The 20,331-nt window shown below is 34.5% G+C and overlaps 2 protein-coding genes across 3 annotated transcripts in view; one reads left to right on the forward strand and one right to left on the reverse strand.

Annotated features, from left to right (window-relative positions):
• LOC149776322 (SWI/SNF-related matrix-associated actin-dependent regulator of chromatin subfamily D member 1-like) overlaps positions 1-11,813 on the reverse strand; it is a 135,194-nt gene extending 123,381 nt beyond the window's left edge. For both annotated transcript variants that reach the window (XM_089942817.1, XM_089942816.1), the window contains exon 1: positions 11,655-11,813. In XM_089942817.1, coding sequence (XP_089798943.1) covers positions 11,655-11,726 — 72 coding nt within the window. In that variant the 5' untranslated portion in view covers positions 11,727-11,813. The remainder of the gene's footprint in view (positions 1-11,654) is intronic.
• Positions 11,814-11,850: 37 nt separating this feature from the next.
• LOC149776324 (cyclin-dependent kinase 5-like) overlaps positions 11,851-20,331 on the forward strand; it is a 53,607-nt gene continuing 45,126 nt past the window's right edge. Inside the window, exons 1-2 of the mRNA XM_089942818.1 lie at positions 11,851-11,979; positions 20,018-20,106. Coding sequence (XP_089798944.1) covers positions 11,943-11,979; positions 20,018-20,106 — 126 coding nt within the window. The 5' untranslated portion in view covers positions 11,851-11,942. The remainder of the gene's footprint in view (positions 11,980-20,017; positions 20,107-20,331) is intronic.

Consider the following 20,331-nt stretch of genomic DNA (forward strand, 5'->3'; position numbering starts at 1 on the left):
GAACATAGTTGACATATAAGGCTATGGCACCATCCCATAACATATGCATCTTGAGGGAAAAAAATGGACTGACAAAAAGATACAAATCAGAAAGATATGTACATTAAGACAACAGGTAAAGTCATTTTGAAATGTATCACTGCAACATTTTAAGAACAATCTAGGTTAGTCCAAGGCTATACACTCAAATTGATCAGGTTAACCCAATGCAGTATAATATGCTTCCCAATAACTAGCAGACGATATGTCCATTTTACCTTGACAATGGGCAATCTGGCAGTTTCTCCTTTATGCAACCATCAAAACTGACCATTCTGAACAAGGCACACTGGGGCACAATTAACATATAATTTACTAATATATATGTAGTAACAGAAAGCCCGCGTCTTATAACGGGGATTTATTTCAACTTCCAAACACGATGTAAATCAGCATTAAATCTGCAAGCATAACACAAATATGTCCGATGTTGACATCATTCAGGATCTATCTATTCAGGTCTATTCTAAGCTGTGCATTTGCAGTAATGTTCATTATTTTTTTTATCTTGGAATTCAAACAAAAGGCCCATGACAGGAGATACTAATAATGATTATTGATGATGTTAATTTCAACAATAAATATTCACTTTTCGAGCAATATATACTATCAACCAGTATTTGCTGAGTCAAACTGAAGCAAAATATGCTAAAATTTCCATCTCAAAACTAAATTAACCATGACTTGATCAGTGGACATATTTATTTAAAGGATAAGGAACTATTAAAAAACAGAGACTCTAGGGATTCAAAGCATATAATGCTGCTCTCTGGGACCCAAGCTTCCAGATCAGATAGGAATCGGGGATCATACAGTTTTATTGGAAAAAAATTCAAGGATAATTAGGTACAATTCAAGGACAGAACACAGATTCTCAAGAAGTAACATTTAAATTTTATACATGATAAAATGCCTCTAAAACAGGTAAAGAAAAAAGAATAAGACAAAATGACTGTACTTGAAAGAACGCTGTATTTGCCACTAATTCAGTGGATCTATAAAGTCATACAAAATTTAAAGGACTGCAATGTAAACTGATCTGGTGTGTACTAGTACTGGCACAACAGAAAAAAATCCCGAGAAAAATAACAAACAAAGAAACAAACACACGATCAAGTCCTCAGAGTGTCAATAACAAAATGCGATAAGAGAAAGAAACTTCTTACATCGAAATCAGTATACTTTGCTAGCACTTTTGTCACCTTTGCAAAGCCAATCTCTATTCTATATTCCTTCAAGCCATGTTTCATAAAAGCAACAAGAACCTTGTTTATTGTGGCAGTTCATGTCTGATAAGTCATTTTCTTTTACTCGCTGGACCTTTTAAAAACAGATGATTAACATGCGGTAACTTTTTATAAAGTAACAAATAAAACCTAATCCAAGAATACATGTTCCAGGATGCTGTATAAGGGAAACCATTGACACACGCAATTAGCAGATGACATTCACTCACTGTCCATTAAAAACTTTGAACTCTGGTTTCTTTTTCAAAATAAAAACAAAAGCAAAATAAATGCATAAATATGACACAAATATCTTATTTTGTTCTCATTTTCATAAATTTCCAGGATATTCAAGGACAGTCAACATTTGGTCATAATTATAGCATTTTCAAGGGCATAAAAAAGGATTTTAAGGTGCATACAAACCCGGCAAATGAAATTATCAGAGTACACACATTTTCAGTGTAATGCATACCAGCATCTTCGCTAGTCAAGATTCTGATATGTTAACCTATCTGCTCCTTGGCAGATCGATCAAATACTTCTGTGCTTTGTCATAGCAACATCTATTGGATTTCCTGAGTTGCCTCCCTAAGAACGTAATGTCACCTAACCAACAGCGTGGAACAGCGGTGCATTGTACATCACCTGAAAATGGTGGAGGCAAGTGACTGCAAAAGGATATTTGTAAATTCAACATTGAAAGTATGACCACATATCAGAGAAAAGGCATTACAAGTGTATTTGAAGGAAATGTAATTGTGCAAACATAGACCAGCAGTGAAAAATTACTTATTTATGAGTCCATTCCAGCTGTGTTCTCCCTTTTTCTTGATCATAAAGGAAAAGTGATCAAATCTGAACAACATAATTTTGATTTGATGCAGGTCTGCCACTGCATCCATTGAAATTTAGACCCGAAGCACTATAATATCTGATTGATCCATCAAAGTGTAGAAAGGTTAACATAATGGTGGCTAATGAAGATGGCATCCCACAGAATCACATCATTTCCACCCCAAACACTCCACTTTTTATTTATATCTTTGGTCATCAATGCCAATCTGCAGAACAAACATAGGCAAATTGGCATGAAGCCAGTCTGACTAATTAAAAGGTAATACTTCTCTGATGTAATTTGAAGAAAAGAATGAAGTTCTACAGACTGTAAATAATTGTGTTTGAATTGGTGGAAATATGTATATAAGTCATGAAATTAACTAAAGCTTTCTCAGATTTCAAGTTTGACAATAATGTCAAACTATTAACGTGCAACAATAATAATAAAACTATAGTATGTATGATCTATCTATAAACTAGAGGACTATAGGTTGTACATATGCAGTCATAAACACAAATAATACTGAAGTTTGTGAAGCATGAAATATTAAGTCACAGTGACCTCTGACTAAGTGTGCAGTACTAACATAAATAAATCATATTAACACATTTTGTGATTGGAACACAACATCACTCACTATAATACAATAGACTGGGTCCATAACTGTTGACTGCATTATGTACCATACTATACTGAGAATAGCTTAATATACCAAACTGTGGTATATTGGGCACTATCAAAACTTCTTTATGGTGTTTTGAAAGGAAAATAAAGATATAAAACAAAGTGTCATTTTCCCCCCTCCTAATCCATATTGCTACAGACTATGCCAGTTTATTATGGTACAAATTAGTATTGCTACAGACCCTATGACCAAAATCATGCCGATTTTGGTCTTGGGGTCAGTAGCAATACTGATTTATACCAAAATCACATTATGAGGCAGGTTACATGGGGGGAGATTATGTAACTGGTCATCAGCTAAATAAAAAACTTAATATAAGCCAGCAGAATGTGATATGTAGGTAACTGACTTTCTGTTGCAAAGGGGTGGTACCAACAGAGATGCATCTAGTTTGGTGATTATAACATGAAAAGAGATAAGGAAATAAACATAAATCACAGAAATTAACCAGTGATACATGAAACATAGGTCAGTGACCAACTTTTGTGATAAAACAAGCACTTGTCAAGATGTGTCCCCTCTAAAAGTTTTACGTTGTCAGAAAAAAAAGTATTTATAAAGTGTGCAAAAACCCTAACCAAGAATGCATGTAAAAAGTGAGTTCCATCCCAGGGGGTAGGTGTTATCAAACTCTCTAAACAACAGCAACCTTATACTTGCTTATAAAATGAGTTCAGCTGCAAATTGCACATACCCAGATCTGCCATCATATAATACGCTAACAGATGTGGGTCTGTGAAGTCAGAAGTAATCAGTAGAACTAACAGCACTGACCCTGTTATGCAGGTGCATTGTGCTGTGGCAGATCAGGATCTTTGTTGTTTGCAGTTAGATTTTACTTCTAAGCAAATTTATAAAGTATCCTCAATGTTCAAAGGCGAGCTAACAAAAAAAAAAATGAAAATGTACAGAAACTATATTGGTATATTAATATAAATACTGCTCAAATGTTAAAATGTTTTCTATTTTATGTTGTAAATGCATTGTTTATGGGAAAGGGAAAATAATTGTTTTGTTCCCAACTTCAGCATTCCTTAGCAACCACTGAATTTCAACCAAATAAAATCTGTCAAACGATCCTCAAAAGACATTCACTTCATTGTGCCAGGACTGATTCCATCAGGAAAAAGATATCAAAATAAGGACAGTCTGACTAAAGCATTTATATTGTGCAGCAGTGTCAACTGACCTAGCAACACACTACATAGCAATGCTTGTCCTGGCAGTAAAACATTACTCATCAACCATCATAAACAACAGTGTTGACAACTAACACTGTACAACTAAGTTTTCACAAGAGATGAACTGACAGCAGGACCTTGTTGTTGTTATGGGGTTTAACGCAAATTTTTCAGTACACGATAGGCTATGCATGGTGGCCAGTATTAATGATGGAGGAAGAACTCGGGAAAACCCCAGGAAGAACCACCGACCCACGAGAAGCTACTAGCAAGCTTTCTCACATACCCACATTGGCCGAATCCTAGACTTGAACCCATGCAGACAGGTGAGATGGCAGTGATCCGTAATGGAGAATGCTTTAGACCACTCAGGGCCCCGACAGCAGGACCAACTGGAATGTAAACTAATATGGCAGGTATAACATAACAAGTGTTTAGTTTTGAGTTAAGCGGACAAGGTCAGATAAGAGCCAACTGTGACCAACAATTAGCGATAAATTAAAGTGTACCTGCAATTAATCTATTCATTTATTACTTGATCTGACCAAAAAATGGAACAGCAATGATCAATCAATTTGCATGAAATGTCCATTTTTGTTAGATGGTTATGAAAAGTGCCAAATTGGCTGCTGCTGCTGCGGGGTTCAATGCCATTTTTCAGCACACGATAGTCTATGCATGGCGGCCAGTATTAATGGTGGAGGAAGAACACGGGGAAAACCCCAGGAAGAACCACCGACCAACGAGAAGCTACTGGCAAGCTTTCTCACATACCCATATTGGCCAAATCCTAGACTCAAACCCATGCAGACAGAGGTGAGATGGCAGTGATCCATAATGGAGAGTGCTTTAGACCACTCGGCCGCTTGGCAAAAATTTAAACATGTTCTCAACAACACCTTAAATGTACGAAGTTATTTTTCATCCTCCCTTCAGTGATTTATGCTTATTTCTCTTGCACTATATTTTTATTTCTGTTTGTTGTTCTCATATTGCAGATTTGTTAGGAATAACTGATACCATTATCCATCCAAACAGGGGCCATGGTCTAAGACTTAGGCTCATAAATCTCTGACATCTCACCTCTCTGCATTGGTTAGAGTGGCAGACATCGCATCATAGTTATGTGAAAAATCTTTCCAATAGCTTCCCATGGGTCAGTGGTTCTTCCCTGCTCTTCTTTCACCAAATATACTGACTGCCATGTATAGCCTATAATGTGCTGAAAAATGGCATTAAACCCATAAACATATATTTTCATTTTTGTTTCAGTTTAAAAAGAAATGAAAAGTTTGTATCAACACTGAGAAACAGTAAACCACCTGAAGTTGTCAGAAAATTAAAGGAAAAGTGGAAAAATAATTTCTCTGGGTGAAAAATGCAAACGAACTGATAATATATGAGTGGTGTAAATAATCTGGAAAATTAAACCCATCTGTCGGAGATGGCAGTTCCAATCTCCAAAAAGTGCCTGAAACTTTGATGCTAAAAGTTTGTTGACAGATGACTTCAGAGTATACCAAGTCACCAGCTGTGATTATTCATCCTGGTGTTACGACTCTATGGTCATAAACTAAGTAACAAAAAAAAAGGCAAGAACCTGCATCTTTTGTAAAACTTAAATAATATAATTATCAAAGTGATAAATGGAAATGTGAGAGAAACTTACAGTATTATGAAGTTGATCCAAAATAATCCTGATAAAGTTCAATGAAAGTCCAAAAGAGTTAAAAGTTCGGTATAAATTTCAAAACCAGAAATGTACTGGTCAGCCAAGAACCACAATCTTGTTAAAGTGGCATTGTCTCAAACTTCACAATAGCTCCAGAATAATATTATAGTCAAAAGAAAATAAGCACTTTCTATTTCCACTGAACAGTCCAAACAAATGTTTTTCCTTGCAAATAATATCTAAGTACAACATAAAATATGCCTGCAGACTTGACAATACAACAGGAACACAAGAAATAAGAATGGTTCTGAAGTAGGAATGAAATCTGATTGCTCAGTTCTTGCCTGATATACACCTTCTATTATGACTATATTTCACAACATAGCCCCACATGACATACCACACTCATTTTAATGTTTCAAAATACCCATTCATGTGACATAACTCATCCAATAAGAATTAATTCTTCTAGAACCATCCTAATCGATCAGTCCAATGGGATAAGGCAGAATCTTGCAAACACACACATAAGCATCTATTTTGAGATCAGATGGAATTTTATACTCTTAATATTCCTAAAACACATCCTAGTCACATAAGCAAAATCTAGCTAAAAATAATCTCTACAATTTACAGCCATGAATAAAAATTAACAAAAATACAGATATACATAATGCTTGATATTTTATTAATACTGAAAAAAACTTTTAAACTTGTTTTAGTCAATTTTATTTAAAATTATTTTTGGAAAGAAATATAGAATAAGTTAAAAACAATAAGAATAATAAAAATCCTTTTTCTGTCTGAATATCCCAAATATACAAAAAGTCATAGAAAAGTTAGAAAAAGAAATACCTGCACAAAAATCAGTAATGACCATGGCAGTCTCACTGTCAGCTTGTCTGTCTCTCTTTATTCAACATAAAACCAGAACTTTTAAATATCAGTTTGCTCCAAAAACAACAAAAAATCCCATATATGAGCTCCTGACTAAAAGGCAAATGACTCTTGAGATTTTCATTTTGACTCTTGATATTTTGGGGTTCAAGGGTGAAATGACTCGTTAGTTTTGAAGTATATTGAGAATTAGCTTCAAAAATAACCCTGAAAACAATTTGTTTTCAAATACTGCTATGTCAACTGGTGCTTACAGGATTAATGTCATCTAAATGTCTAGCTCATTTCATGTTTATCATTCAAATATTCCCAAAGCCAATTAGTTAGGAATGCTGAACTTTACCCTGTTACTTTTTATATGTACAGTGATAGTCAAGATGCCCCCTCATGACAGCCAAATGTATTGCATGCATCAAAAAGCTGGTATTGATATAAACAGCACCAACATACATACTCTTGCAAATTCACAGGCACGTATTTTAATAGCCGACTGACCATTCATCCTTTCTGGAGCAAGTAAGTAACTGTCACTGCTTGATATTGGCAAGTTATCTTTCAATGATGAAAATGTACAAATTTGTGTTTTGAAACTTATGTATCTAAGTAACATTTTTTAAAATAAGAACAAAATTGGTGAAAAACAGTTTCTAACATAAAATAAGTTTTAACTGCCATTTCTTCAAAAAATCAGTCTGAAACTAAGTGAGCCTACCATGGGGAAATAATGGTAAACATAGCTGTGTCTATAAAGTACCATTGCATTATGCTGTCTGTTTTTGTAAACCAATGGGCAAATATATCACAAGATAATATACAATTCATAGAAACCAAAGTTTCAATATTATGTGATTGAAGGTACAGCCTACAAATGCATTTATGTAGGTCAAAAGTGTATCAGACAGTGCTATGTTCTGGAATTCAAGAAGCACTGTAAGGATAAGGTTGTTTTCTGGGTAACCAACACTAACATACTGCATGCACTACCATCATGCATAATTTTTCAATGGCCATATGCCATTCAGCATGTTGTATTTGCATTAAAGGCCATGTCGAGCAGTAGCATGGAAAATTGGTTTGGCTTTTCTTAAAGGTATGACTGTAGGTTATTCCTACAATGTAAGACCTCAGCCTTGATATAAATATTTTGGGTGCTGAGGTCTTACTGCCTAAATCAGAGGTGGGCAAACTTTCCAGTGCAAGTGCAGCATACACAAATTTACATCTTGTTGCGGGCCACATAGTTCATTAAGTAAAATAATTAATATTTGAAATAGCAAAAACAAAAGGTTTTTCTAAATAACATCATAATTAATTTTCAGTTGTTAATATCTGAAAACTTAAACTTCAAAAGAAGCACATTTATTTGATAAATAGAGTAACATAAACAGAGTCAATGCGAATGATGACTTGTTCCTAGGCTGCATGAAAACCCTTGGCGGGCTGCATGCGGCCCGTGGGCCGTAGTTTGCCCACCCCTGGCCTAAATAATGGTGCTGTGTAACATGTTTTGATCTCAACTGACATCGTAATGAAAATCAAATTCTCAGGAATATCTCACACAGCCACTATTGGCACTTCTCTACAAATTAAGGTTATAATGTAATATCAGACTTTACTTACCCTGATGTCCTTTTCCTAATAAATTCAAATTCGCACACAAGCAAATGTACCTGTTTTTAAAGCTAAGTTGGCCAACATTTCAATTGGCTGGAAAGTGATGGAAGCCGATAATGCCAAAATTGGGTTCAGTTGAAGTATTATTCTTTAACGAAGCAAATACAAATATATTATATCTGTAGTGCCTATTAGATATGGGCTGCCAAGTGTGTTAGATATTACTGAAACTTTTTACTACTTGTTCCAGTGGTGGTTGACATTGGAACTTGCTACACAAAGCCATTATTTGGGCTGTAAGATGTAGCACTAAAACAAAAATAACATGTGATAAGCCTTACATTGCTGGACTAGACTGTAGGCCAAACACTGGCTGGCTCTGCACAAAAATTCAACTGCCTTGGAAAAACATCACCAATTTATTACTCTATGTGAAATGTAGGTTGAAATATCAGTGTTGATTCTTAAATGGCTTTTGCGAGAAAGGAGTGAAGTATCCTCCCTTGTTGTTTTTTTAACAGTACATGTATGACGGACAGTGATGATTTTTTATATTTGTCAAGTGTGTCACAAACGGCAAGTATTATCGTGTTCAAATCTATGTCGTTTTAAATTTGTGGACCCATTAAAATCAAGTTGGTAATAATTAACCCTTGTGATTTTTTTATATATTTTACTTCTACCACAATCAAATCTATCTTTCTATCCTTCATTCGATTGACAATGTTTCTTGAAAAGAGTGTCGATCTTTTGTATATAAAAAAACATCTAAGTTTGATTAAACAAAAAAATAATAGAATGTTTCCAGTTCAACACACAAAGTAGTGATGTAGTACACAATGTGTGAAGTGGTACATGTGTTATGCGAACGGAAACCATATGGAATAATGTTTTTGATGATCTCCCCAATGTTTTTGGACCCCGATGTGCACGAGTTATTGAGGGAGAGGTGTATCACCATTTACTTTAAAATCTGTAAAATTTAAATTACTTAGGTTAGCACACGCAAAGACTACTTTCTTTTCTCAAAGCATTATTGTTATAGACCCCTAATTATGTATGTAATCATCATGTAATATCATGGACTGTCAAGCATATGCACAAATTTAAATAATTTAATTTATCTAATATTTAGATTTCTCTATAATTATGATACAACCTGATCACACAACATTGCAAATCAATTGCACTAGTGAAGTTTATAACATGTAATTCTCAGTTTTCAAATCAGATGGGGCATAAATTCATTCACATGTGTATAATGTATAGTACTTTCTGTGAGAATACTGTTTTACCATGTTGTTATATTGCCCATTTTTTTCAATGTCTATCTCCACTCACCATTGTATTAAATTAGTGTTAATATGTAAAAAGTGTCTTTCGTCAAACAAAAATTGGAATCTGCTTATCATTATTTGTTAAATACCTTATCTCATTTAATAACAATGCAGAAAATTGATTCTAAATCTGAAAGAAAGATATGATCAATTATAGCAATATCGGTCATAAAAGTAAACACATACAAAGACACATAGAAGAATTAAAAAGGATATTGGATATCACCGTACTGGACTATTTTCTTTTGTATAGCTTGTTAAGAATTTGCTACACATTTGTCTACCCAAGACTAGGTACGAGGAGCGTGCTTTTTAAGTCACACAATTTTGAATTTAATACTTATTGGTTTTACATGCATAAAAATACTTCTGATTTCCAATGCATATTATTTAGCTATTAATACATTAATCCACAATTTAAGACGTGTAAGTATAACAAGATGAAAATGAATAAATTGATGCAGAATATCAAAACTCTTTTAATATTTACATATAAACAAAGTGAAGACAAAAAAGAGATCAAAATATCTTTATTTCTTTTCTTTTAACATTTACACATAGAACTAAAATGAAAAATACAAATAAATAAAAAAGATATAATAGATTTAGTCTAATTTTCTATTCTTTTGCATCTAAATATAATAAATATACAATTTATATAAAAATCAGTCCACAAATGTGCACTGCCCCATCCCAAGAATTTTAGAGTCAACATCATGGATTTTCAATGAGTATATTGGTTAGGCTTTCTTGCAAGATGATTTTTCTTAGTGCAAATCCAAGGATTTCTTCTGAGGTTTGCAGGAAATTAGGTTCTTCAAGTTTTCACTACAGGCTCTCTTGAAAATCTGCCATGACACTGTACACAAAAGGTTTTTGATCTGGAGCTTCCTTCTCGGGGTATCTCTTTGTTGTCTGGGCCTGGGCTTGAAGTGGAAGTCGAGCTTGCATCAGACAAGACGATCTGTGTGGCACTCTGCACCAAGCATCACTCTGGTATGAAGGAAGTCTTTTAAGTCCCTCTGGCGTACTATGATGTAATCAGTTAGGTGCGAGTGTTTTGATCTAGGATGCATCCAGTTGTTTTCAGGCTATCTTTCTGCTGGAATAGGGTGTTTGTGATAGTGAGCTGTAATTCTGCGCAAAATTCAAGAAGCAGGTGCCCATTGTAATTGCAGCCACCCATGCCATATTTCCCAAGAATGGTTTCCCAGGCTTCTGAGTCTCGACCAACTCTGGCATTGAAATCTCTGAGGATGATTATTTTGTTGCTCTCTGGGACACTCTTGATAAATCTGCACAGGTCAGCATAGCATAGAATTTATCAATTTCACAAGGATCTGCCTGGAGTGTTGGAGAATATACACTGAAGTCAAGACACCTTTATGTTTTGCTATATATATACAAAAGCTAAGAAAAACTTGATGACCAAATGTGCAAATGACAATATCTTTCAGAATAATAATCTAGCAGGACATGCTGGGTTGCCAGAACTCAAACTGCTGATTGAAGGTCCACAACACCAAGCAGATTTGAATGCAGGTTTGCAAAAAACATTCTTCCAAATAAGACATAGCAGAGAAAGTGCTACTTAAGTGTGTACATTGGCCGAGTTTAGAGGACGTCCCTTTTTAAAAATACAGATCTCTTCTTAATTTAATATACAACTTGGCAGCTGAAGAAACTCATGTCAATGGCATTTTGAAGAATTCAAACAATCAGTATGACTCAGCTACTACCTGTTCAGACTTACTGGACAGTCTATGGACAGTCTTATACGTGACCTGCAAAATTCGTCATTTGTGACAGCAATGGCAAATGAAAGCACTGACATAGCCAACACTAAAAGCCTTGTCATATATGCTCAGATTATTTCTGTTGACATGAAACCATCAATAAGATTTTTCACAAATACTGAATGTTCAGATGCTTCTGGCAAGGGAATTGCCCTTGTGGCTTTAGGCACATTATATAAATAATATTTTCGTTGTGTATTTAAACAATATGATTTTTTTTTAAACTAATGAAAACTGATCACTGGCTTGAATAAGACATAGGTTTGGATTTTGACTCAGTTTTTTGCCTTGATGAGTCAAATGACTTACATAAAGCCATCTGTTGAAATAATAATAATAATAATTACAGTAATAAATTTAACCTACCGTAGGATAACCGGGTTGTTGATAAGGCCTCATTGGAGGTCCCTGGCTAGGGAATCGCTGTTGCTGTTGCATTCTTCTTTGTGCTATGTATCTTTTCTGATGCTTTTCCCTCAGATCTCGTATAATCTCGGCCAATCGATACCTAGTTAACGCTTATTGTACAGTTGAAGTTTTCAAAGCCTTTTATTAACCTATTTTGCATTCGTTTTAGCAACCTGATCAAGCGTTTGGAAAACGGAGAGATGCCGTATTAGAACTCTGAAAATATTAATTGAATTTGAGAAAATTATGCAGAAATATGAAAAGCTGGAAAAAATTGGGGAAGGTATATATCATACCTTTTTTATAATATCGAGCATTACAAGACTGACTAATAATGTAGGATATCAAGCAATATCATGAAAGTTATTTCATGTCCCTAAATTCGAAAAAAAATGTATAGAAAATTCACCGGACCTTCCTTATTCGCTGTACTGTATTATTACTTGCCAGTATGAGCAAGAAGAATACGCATAATATGTATGGTTCATTCATTTTTCACTCATACCACTCTCTTTAGTTATCGAAATTTACCTTCATTTCCTTTCCCAGAATGGACCACAAGGGTTCGTTACAAAGAAAATTAGGAGTCTAACCTGTAACAATATAACACAAGGGAAGACACTAGACCGAAAGGTAAGATCCGAACAACTTCGAGTCTGTAGTTCAGTGGTGAAATCAAAGACTATCCAAATGCAAACACAGTGCCTGGGCCAGTACTTGTCCAGATATCGAAATTGGCGAACAATTTTCTCCAGTATTTCACAGACTGAACGAAGTGTGTCGAACTGTTTTGAAAATTGAACTATTCTTGATTATGATTGGATATAGTTGGAAATTAGCAGATGCAATTAGGATAAACTAGCATGGTTAGAACTACGGAAGGGTGCTGATTCTTGTCTTCCCTTGTGTTAGTCCTACAATGTAAAACATAGCACATGTTGTTTTTGTTTTAGTGCTATGTATTACTATCCAAATAACGTCTTGTATAGCGTGTTCCGATGTCATTGACAGTGGAATGAGTAATCAAAATTTCAGGAACATCTCACACACTTGGCAGCCTATATCAAAACTCTTCCACTAATTTATGTGTAATTAATATACCTACTGTCTTTATCCTGGCATAATGAAAATATGATACTAGCAAATGAGTGCATTTTCATGTTTCATTGACATACATTTGAATTTGTTCCAGTGCGACGGTAGTCGAGGTATGCTGAAGTAAGTTCAAGTAGGTTCATGTTGGGGATATGTTTCTTGAACGAAACAAACCATTGCTTACAGTTCCAGTAGGCATAATATATTTTTGATTCATTTCATTACAGAATAATATTTCAACTTAACCCGATTTCGGCATCCCCAGCTTTCATTGCTTTCCAACCAACTGAAATGTAGGCCAATGAAACTTGAAAACAGGTCCATTTCTTTAGTGAGAATTTGAAATTATTAGAGAAAAGACATCAGAGTAAGTAAAGTCTGACTAAAACATTATGACTTGACTTTATAGAAAAGCATCGTTTAGTTGTCAGTTGTGTGAAATATTCCTGAAAATTTGACTTTCGTAACAAGGTTAGTCGACATCAAAACAAGCTAAACAGCGCCATTAATTAGGCTGTAAGACCTTGATGCCCACAACATAAATATCAACATCAAGGTCTTACATGTAGGACTACCCTTGTGTTATGTTGTTACGGATTAGACTATTAATTTTCTTTATAACTACATTTTATTTAATACAACTCATTATTTTAGGCAATACACACTTTTGAGCATAATTATTATAAATGAAAGCTGATTAGGTCCATGGCTCATTTGGATCAAGTTATGGGTGGATTCAGATCAAATGCCAGGCTGACTACAACAGGTTAAATATATTTTAATGAAAAACAATGGAATTTACATAACTGTTCAGTTATTTGCAAATTTATACCAGTCACCTTGCCCTGGGCAGAATGGTGAGATTACAGTATATAAAACATGCAGAAATAAAGCATTATGAATGGAACATGACCCATTTTTCCCTCTCTCTTTCAGTTGTGGTGATTCGCCCATGGGTAAATACATGGGAAACTTGAGCTTGCCCAAACCGAAAATGAAATGAGTTTGTCCCAGGATTTGGGCAAATGCATATTCCTAAACCCCATGATGGATATTGTTTATTCTTGGTATGAATAATTATGAAATTGTAACAACTTAATGAGTTATTTGCTCTCATGCCTCTTTTGGTTAAAAATCTTTATTTCCTTATATTTCGAGACCAACAAGTAGGTCTGCACTTTTTTTATGACAGTGGAAACCAACATTGTTGAGCCATATTCCATACTGAAGTTTTACACTGTTTTAACCTCCCCATCAGTTCTGACTATTGGACGCTTGCTAGTAATTAATCAATTGATTTCAACTCACCTTGGTATGCAGATAGTAACTAAAAACCCTCTTCTTTTGACCCACAGCATTAAATCCTTCAGAGCACTCACTTTTTAGTAATAATCCCTGTCAGAACAGAACACCTATGTATACATCTATTATTGACCTTATTTTTTAAATTGCTGATGCATGCGTAGAAGATTTCCAGACTTTGTTCTTGCCTTGGGGTCATGTGGCTTTCTTCAGACTTGGAAACATGTTTTAGCTCTAAATTCCATAAAATGTTCATATTTGAAGTCCAGAAATAGCCTTTGGTCATGCATACAACACACACCTGGCACATGCTGGTCCTGATTATTTATAGTTAGCAAAAACTGGATCAGGCTTAAGGTGCACTCTACATATATTATGAAGTACTGAGATAGTGGTGGGTGTAAGATAAAGTTGTTGACTTTTGCAACATACATAATGGAGAGAATGTTGGTATACCTCTGTTACTTTCATGTACTATGGCTGAAATTTCTTTGGATATTGTACTTCTGGAAATTTTACTTAATTTAAGCACACAGCTAACTAAAATGAGTGCTTGCTCCTTGTGCTGACAACATCAGCCTGAAATCGTCTATAGTATTCTATCTTTAGTAGTTATTTTAAAATAGGGAAAATGAATTTTGCCAGCTTCTGAAAGTGCAATGAATGAATTACTAAATATATAAATGTAAAAAGTTATGTGCCCTTTTTTCTCCACAATTTACCTGTGAAGTCCAGAAAGTAAAAATGACCAAGCGAAGCTTGTGGTTTTTTGATAGGTGCACATCTGAAGTAAGGCCAAGCTGTATACTCTATAACCCATATTACACCCATAAATCATACACCAAAATAAAGAGAAGTAAAGGTTCTTTGAACAGTACCTAAAATATACAATGTCATTTTTAAATAGCCCATATAACCAGCGAGGAAACCCAGGGAAATTCTTTTTCTTTGAAATTCAAACTTAATGTAAAATATGAAAGCCTAGAGTGCCACCTTTATGTTTTCTAATTTTAGAACTGGTATTGTTTCAAAACATGCATAAATGCTATTTATTCAATATATGCATATATTATTATTAGCTTTCAATCCTGGTTTAAAAAGGATGTGCTGGAAATAAACATAATTAAGTATGGCTTATACAAATATTTGTGAAAAAGCTCTGATTTGAAATGTGATCTAACTTGGCGCTGTCAGTTGCTGTTGCTTTGCATATTTGCCCTAACACTTCCTAGATTGAATTGTGCGGTTAAAATTTCTTTAATTATGTTAAGTATGTGTTATTGTGTGCCTGGATATTATTAGAGGGCAGAAAAATAAGTAGTAAAAGATCACATTTTAAAAGAATAATAGGTCTGGCCAAAACATTTAAACTTTTATAAATGAAGAAATCACTAAATACCTGTGGTTAATATATTGGTTGATATTTGATTGCAAGTATAATGTGTATATCTGTATAAAAATTAAAAACTATAAAGGAGCGCAATGGGAAAATAAATAAATTCACTTACATGTAAAATATTCAACTGGTATAACGTTGAAGTCTGATCGAAGTATACATGACATGCATGTTCGAATTGAAAATATATATTTTAAATCTTTAATACTTCAATTTATGGAGGTAAAAATTACACTTTCTTTCCAAAATAGTCCCATGGCCATGGTATAATGGTTAGTGTGCTTAAAATATGGAACCACATTAGGATTGTAAAGTGTCTTTACATGAGAACCATTTCTAAAGAATTTGTACTTTTGCTTTCATCAATGACATCATGTAACATGTGCTAAGTGATGCATTTTAACATACAAACCTTTCAGCTAGCCCATTCTTATGTACAGAATTCCTTGCATTTCTTTTTCTTAGTTCTTCTCTCAACTGAGGAATCATCATTACACTCAGTATGATCAATACATGTACCTAAATTTATTTTTAAAACTGACATTTATATGTGTGTATATCAGCTGCTGGACTAATAGTGGTAGTGCAACCTGTACATTTTCTAAGGGCAGATAACTTACCAATAGTCCTCACTGAGTTATTGGAGTTAATGGCAAATGCCACATTAGTTAAATAAAGATGTGACAATGAAGGACTGCTCCATGCCTTCATCAAGCCAGGCTCTTGAACTTTGAATATTGTGTGGAATATCATTCATATTTGTAATGGACTTGTAGTAATAAAGCATAAAAGTATCTCATTCCTTCAGTGAGGTGAGGGCAGTATTTCTGTAAGGAAGAACCTATTTATTCATGGGACAGAAATGTAGTGTTTTTTAAGGATTCTAAATTTTAAATCTTTAAAAGGCAAACAGTCTCTCTCTCTCTCTCTCTCTCAGATCTTGTGAAAAACATTTTTAAAACTTTGTTTTAAAACTCTTTGCATTTTTTATTTTCAAATGAAGGTTGATATTGATGATATCCTTGTACATGTACTTAAATGTAAAAAGACATATCTTTTGTATGTCAGCAACACCCTAGGTAAACCAGAAACCTCTCAAAACTTAAAACAAAACTTGGTCTGAAGCTTTTGCAGTTTTTAGGGGTTTCTTCTGTAGTGGTAGTGGTGGTGGTAGTAGTAGTAATATAGAAGATTACACATAACTGTCATTAGAGTCAAATCAAATCCATTTATTACAAACTCAGCTTTTATCATCAGATGTGGGAAAGTAATGATTTAAATCATCATAATTAAGGAATTTTTACACTTTTCTTCCATTGAAAACAGCTCATTAATTGCATGGTTCTTATAAATTTATTCATAGCAATGAGTGTTATTATTGTTATCCTTCAGAGTTTATATGGAATTTCTGAAAATAAAAGTTTTGAACCACATTTCTATAATTTTAAAAAAATCATGGAGTCTGCTATTAATAATAATAATTATACATGTATTAATAATAATAATAATAATAATATTATTATTATTATTATTATTATTATTATTGTTGTCCCCTACCCTTTAAGTGAAAAGCAGGGAACATAGATTATGTATTTACATCTGTCTCTCCATGACGCTTTTGTTTCCATTCATAATTTTAAGATAGTTTGTAATGCTACAACATTGACAAAAACAAACCATTCTAAATGTATGCATGGTTTGCAGAGAACCAAAGCAATGCTGTGTTTAATTGAAATGACTTGAAACTCAGCCTTGTCAGCTATTAGACTGAACAGCTAATGGCCATTATAATGTGCATGCTGTACCTCCCTCAAATTGTTTACTTTGTATGTCTTTTACTTCTTATTCCCACAAAATTCAGTGTGTAATATATTATGTCTGTGTTATATTGTTGTTGTAGGGTTTAATGCCATTTTTCAGCACACGATAGCTATACATGGCGGCCAGTATTAATGGTGGAGGAAGAACCCAGGAAAACCTAGGAAAGAACCACCAACCTACGAGAAGCTACTGGCAAGCTTTCTCACATACCCACATTAGCCGAATCCGAGACTCCAACCCACGCAGACAGAGGTGCGATGGCAGTGATCCATTACGGAGAGCGCTTTAGACCACTCGGCCACTCTGGGCCCCTATGTGTGTTATAAATATCTGACAGTTTTGGTAAAACATCAAGATGACTGTCATGGTATTGTTTCTTACTATTACATATTTATGTACATGATGAAAATATCAATAATGACAGACCACTCCAGTGGCCTAGAGTTTAGAGCTACCACCTCGAAGGCAGGAGGTCTCAGGTTCAGACCCCGGCAGAGTCATACCTAAGTCTTTTAAAAATTGTAATTGCAGTTGCCACATTTGGCACTCAGCATTAAGAGGTTAGTGTTTGGACTGGTCAACCTGGTGTCAGGATAATGTCACTGGGTGGCACATGATACTACATGTCTGTGTCATGATGCCCCAGTGCTAGGCATCACTATAAACTGTCACAATGCAGGCATAGCAATATGACTCAAAAATTGTTAATTCTACATTAATAATCCAAAACACACATACTCAATGATGACATGAGATGAATGGCATGGACTTGCATCTGACATACTTTTGTAGCATCAGCTTTAACTACAAAATTATGTATTGACTTAGAAACTTAAAATAGTGTTTCTTTTTAAAAAAAAGTGTTACTAATCAAAAGTTCTGCTATTTAAGCATGTCGTTTAAAGTTAAATTCTGCTGTTCAAATAAAGTTATCTCAGCATTATCGGACTGACTGTAAATCAGGTGATGTTTAATGTTGTGTAATGTGCGCTATTGCTGTTTCTTAGCAATGCCAAATACAGTTCGAAATCATGCAGGGCTGTGGACAGGATTTGTGGGCCCTAGGAAATATTCTCCAGTAGGCTTCTATAAATTACTATAATAAAAAAAAACATTTCTCTTAGATCATGGGTCCCATGACCATTGTGAGCCTCTGGAATTTCGTCCTAGTTGTCTGTTAAAGAGAGAGGCATCCATATAAATATATATATATATATATATATATATATATATATATATATATATATATATATATATATATATATATATATGCCTCTCTAAGTCATCTACTGATGTAAACTCTGCAGTCCTTGTTGTGATTAGGGAATGAAACTTGAAAAAATGTGTAGCATACAACATTGACGCTCTTCAAGTTCAAGGGCACATTATACTTTTGTTATCTACCTTTCCCTTCAGCTCTATAACTTTAAACCAGTTTGAGTTTAAGAGAATTCATTGGTATTTATATGGATGTTAACTGCAGAAGATTTGAATGTGAGTAACCTTGGAGTGCTTAACTTCAAGCTCAAGGTCACAGTTCACATGTCAATATTTTAGGTTTCAGTCACATTTTCTGGTTTCTAACTTTTAGTTTTTAGGTAAATGGATTAAGTTAAAGGTACTTATATATTGTCACTAGAAGATCTCTTGCACTGCACATACTGAGTCTTATTCAGTCAGGACATACTCTGCCTTTTCTGACAAGAAGAAACCTCCTATGCAGTTCACCACCTTTGAGAACTATATTTAGATCAATATTTGTTCACATGGCAGCAGAGGCTACAAAAGTTACAATCAGAACATCGTCTTCCTTTTCTGTGCACTCCATTGAAGATGAATCAGCAAACAAATGCATATGTTTTATTACAACTGCTTTAAGGTTATTTCTCAGCATAAGTGAAATGACTGGTCTTATCCTTAAGGTCAACATAATGGAAATGACTGAAGAATTCCAAACATGATCTTATCCTCAAATTGTAGATCACAGATCAGTATTTTAAGGTTTCTCTTTGTTTCTGCTTGAGGTACAGAGATAAACCATGGTTAGCTTGTATTTCTCTGTTTGATGGCATCTTTTGTATAGAAGCTGCAGTGGCTCAATGGGAATAGGTTAAAATTGCACCATCAGATTAGTTGCTGTCTTAATATGACCTTCAGTAAGGCACTCTACGCCAGTGTCCTTAATTGTGTTGCTGTGCCATAAAAGACCAAACCAAACCAATCATCTTGTTTTACATTCAAGGTCATTGATCAGTCTTTTAAACACATTTTCAGTGCATTTTCTTTAATGCCATCTGAATGGATGCAGTGAAACTTAGTTACTTTCCTTGTCTATCGAGTAATCTTACAGCACCATCTTAAAGGTCATTGTCACATTTCATTATTATGAACTTTTGTGACCTCAGTTCAGTGGAGAAAATTCATATTTTGTTTCTTTTTCTATTTCTTCTTCTTCTTTCATATTACCATATATACTCATTCATAAGAAGAGTCAAACTGCAAACAGCAAAGGTCCTGATCTGCCATCACTTAATGCGCCATCAGATCATGGTCTGCATTGTTTGTTCCATTTATTACTCCTAACAAACTGCACAGACCCAGATCTGCCTGTGCATTATGTGACAGCAGATCTGGGTCTGTGCATTTGCAGTCAGAATTGACTTATAAGTGTGTATATACAGTATTATTATTAACCTTTCATTTTCAGGCACCTATGGGACAGTATTTAAAGCAAAAAACAGAGAAACTCAAGAAGTAGTGGCCTTGAAAAGAGTTCGTCTTGATGATGATGATGAGGTATACAATTTTAGAATTATCAGCTGATTACACTCAGTATGCATACATGTACCTGTGACCACACTCAGTATGCATACATGTACTTGTGACCACACTCAGTATGCATACATGTACATGTACTTGTGACCACAGTATGCATACATGTACCTGTGACCACACTCAGTATGCATACATGTACCTGTGACCACATTCAGTATGCATACATGTACCTGTGACCACACTCAT

Source organism: Sinohyriopsis cumingii, chromosome 18 (genome assembly GCF_028554795.1).
Source record: "Sinohyriopsis cumingii isolate HCF-2022 chromosome 18, ASM2855479v2, whole genome shotgun sequence".
NCBI lineage: Eukaryota > Metazoa > Mollusca > Bivalvia > Unionida > Unionidae > Sinohyriopsis > Sinohyriopsis cumingii.